Here is a 3,419-nt window from a genome sequence, read left to right as displayed (position 1 = left end):
CCCGCCAGGTAGCCGCTGCCGGGGTCGCGAGGCGGGAGGGTGGCGCCCCCCGCAGGGGGGCGCGAGCACGTGTGGCCCGGCCGCCGCCGCCCGGGGCTGGGGGAGGGAGCGTGCGCGCCGGGGAGCTTGTCTCCAGCTGCGTGAGCCAGCGGCTCTACTAGGTAGGTTTCAGCCCCCACCGCCTCGGCTCCCTGATGACCTTCCAACTGAATGGAGCGATAACTCTAGTTCCTGATTGTGTTACCTATACGTTTGCACTTCAAAACTTCTAGGTCGAACCCTCGGATACAATAGAAAACGTAAAGGCCAAGATCCAGGACAAGGAAGGCAAGTTAACATTTTCTGATTCAGAAAAACTAACCTGCAGAGGCCCTGTCAGGCGCTGGACATACGTGCTCTTTGGGGGTGGGAAGAGATCAGATTGACAAAAATGCTTTTGGAATACACAGTAGACAGACGTTTATCAGCGTGGAGCCAAGCTGTAGTACCTTTCACGTGTGTGATTTTGGACGTGCTAGTTAATTTACACATGTATACTCATCTGTAAAGTGGTTAACATGTATTAGGATTAAATGAGATAAACCGTTTAAACATTTAGAATTACACTTTCCCTATAGTAAGAACTCACTGATGGATGTTAGTGCCATTTATTTGATTCAAGATTATAAATCTTGAGCAGATATGCTTGTTTTGCAGTCACTTAATTTGTTTGTTCAACTTGTTTCCCATTAGGAATTCCTCCTGACCAGCAAAGACTGATCTTTGCTGGCAAGCAACTGGAAGATGGACGTACTTTGTCTGACTACAACATTCAAAAGGTCTGTTTGGAGGAAAGCAGCCCTTTAAGTATTTATTTTTTTATTTTTGCCTGTGTTGGGTCTTTGTTGCGGCACGTGGGCTTTCTCTAGTTGCGGCGAGAGGTGGCTACTCTTTGTTGCGGTGCGTGGGCTTCTCATTGCGGTGGCTTCTCTTGTTGCGGAGCACGGGCTCCAGGCATACAGGCTTCAGTAGTTGTGGCGCACGGGCTCAGAAATTGTGGCTCGCAGACTCAGTAGTTTTGGCCACGGGCTTAGTTGCTCTGCGGCGTGTGGGATCGTCCTGGACCAGGGCTTGAACCCGTGTCTCCTGCATTGGCAGATGGATTCTTAACCACTGCGCCACCAGGGAAGTCCCTTAAGTATGACTATTTGTATCTTAATTTGGAAATTTTAACTAATACTCAAAAGTGGGGAGAATAGCATTAGATTAGCAGTAGATTCCCAGGTGATTTCTCCACCAGCATTTGAGAAGTGCTGCTATAGTCTTCTACATTTTGGATTTTGCATATTGCATCCCATGGTGTAATTTAATGTGTTCCTTAATCTATGAACTAGTTTATATAGGAATCAGATACCTCTTTTTTTCTGACTCCCCCATGTGTGGGTGTACTTCCTGTCATATCCAGTTAGAATGTGCATGATGCTGGTTGTCCATTCTCCACGGAGCACTAGCATTAATGTAGCCATTTTTAAAGGCTGTTTTGTTCTCTGTTCAATAACAGGAGTCCACTCTTCATCTTGTGTTGCGACTTCGTGGTGGTGCTAAGAAAAGGAAGAAGAAGTCTTACACCACTCCCAAGAAGAACAAGCATAAGAGAAAGAAGGTTAAGCTGGCTGTCCTGAAATACTATAAGGTGAGCCAAATTATTAAAAATAATAATTTATCTCTGGTTTCAAACTTTAAAAGTTTGGGGTTTTTTCCTGTTTCGTATTTGAATAAGCTCTATATAATGGGGTTTACCTCTAGGTACTTTATTCCAAACTAAGTTTATGATTTTGAAGTCAGATCTGGGTTCAGGTCTTAACTCTGTCTACTTCTTGCAAGGCTGGGCTTTAAAAACTGAACTTTTTTCTTGTAGTAATTATTGGTGAGAATTTGGGGTGCTTCGGTTTGTAAGTACTAAGAAATATCACTGTTATGTGATTAAAAGGTTAAATACTTGGAGTCATTTAAGCTAGACTTCACGGTATGTTGTAAGATTATCTTAACAGCAAGTTTATGCTTTTTAGGTGGATGAGAATGGCAAAATCAGTCGCCTTCGTCGGGAGTGCCCTTCAGATGAATGTGGTGCTGGGGTTTTTATGGCCAGCCACTTTGACAGACATTATTGTGGCAAATGTTGTCTGACCTATTGTTTCAACAAACCAGAAGACAAGTGACTGTATATTGGTTAATAAAAGACATGAACTAATGAACTACCATTTAAATGTTGAGGTTTATTCCAGTGATTTTAAAAGTGGGTTTTAAAGATCAAATTAATCGCACTATTTTCTTAGGTAACCTGTACTTGGCAGAATTATGTGTTTGATACCAGCTGTCTAGATACAGGTCAGTTTCTTTGTACCTCAGCAGTATTGACTTTTTTTTTTTTGCGGTACGTGGGCCTCTCAGTGTTGTGGCCTCTCTCGTTGTGGAGCGCAGGCTCAGCGGCCATGGCTCACCGGCCCAGCTACTCCGCAGCATGTGGGATCTTCCCGGACCGGGGCACTAATCAGTGTCCCCTGCATTGGCAGGTGGACTCTCAACCACTGCGCCACCAGGGAAGCCCCCAGTACTGACATTTTTGACTGATAATTTTTGGTTGTAGGGACTTTCCTGTATATCATAGGGTGATGGAACAGCATCCCTGGTGTGTACCCACTTGCTGCCAGTAGCACACTACCCCTCCCCACAACCAAAAGTATCCAGACATTGCCAAATGACCCCTGGGGGTGGGGAGGAACCTCCCCCACCCCCAGATTGAGAAACATTGGTTTTGTGAATTGGTATTATAACCTTGCCTAAAAAGAAGCTACAATATATTGACACTTGTTTCCTACAAAGGAAGTTTAAAGGCGGCAGAGCTCTCAAGTTACCAGTTAAAAAATTCATCTGCATATGGCTCATTCACTTTGTTGTACAGTAGAAGCTAACAGTATTGTGAAACAATTATACTCCAGTAAAGATCTGTTAAAGGGCTTCCCAGGTGGCGCAGTGGTTGAGAGTCCGCCTGCCGATGCAGAGGACACGAGTTCATGCCCCGGTCTGGGAGGATCCCACATGCCGCGGAGCCTGTGCGTCCACAGCCTGTGCTCCGCAACGGGAGAGGCCACAACAGTGAGAGGCCCACGTACCGCAAAAAAAAAAAAAAGTTAAAAAAAAATTCACCCAAAGTCCTTTAATGTTGAGTGTGAACTCCTCTTTGGAATTTAAGTTCTGAGGTTTGCTCATTGGTACTGCTGACACTGAAAATGGTTTCACAGTATTTGACTGGTACCATATTTTATCTATGGAGCACAGTTCAGGGAGGCTTGCTTCTTGATATCAATGAACTAAAGTAAGCACTTGAAGTTTATTAAACTGATTATTAGATTCACTGACATACCAATAATTAACAATTC

At 44.4% G+C, this 3,419-nt stretch overlaps 1 protein-coding gene across 1 annotated transcript in view; it reads left to right on the top strand.

Moving 5' to 3' along the window:
- RPS27A (ribosomal protein S27a) overlaps window positions 1-2,230 on the top strand; it is a 2,716-nt gene extending 486 nt beyond the window's left edge. The window contains exons 3-6 of the mRNA XM_007465669.1: window positions 273-327; window positions 733-818; window positions 1,541-1,672; window positions 2,049-2,230. Of these exons, the coding sequence (XP_007465731.1) occupies window positions 273-327; window positions 733-818; window positions 1,541-1,672; window positions 2,049-2,198 (423 nt within the window). The 3' untranslated portion in view covers window positions 2,199-2,230. The remainder of the gene's footprint in view (window positions 1-272; window positions 328-732; window positions 819-1,540; window positions 1,673-2,048) is intronic.
- Window positions 2,231-3,419: the final 1,189 nt, after the last annotated feature.

This window comes from Lipotes vexillifer, unplaced genomic scaffold, assembly GCF_000442215.2.
Source record: "Lipotes vexillifer unplaced genomic scaffold, Lipotes_vexillifer_v1.1 scaffold77, whole genome shotgun sequence".
Lineage (NCBI taxonomy): Eukaryota > Metazoa > Chordata > Mammalia > Artiodactyla > Lipotidae > Lipotes > Lipotes vexillifer.
Note: the sequence above shows the minus strand (reverse complement) of the source record. Positions and strands in the feature narration are given on the sequence as shown.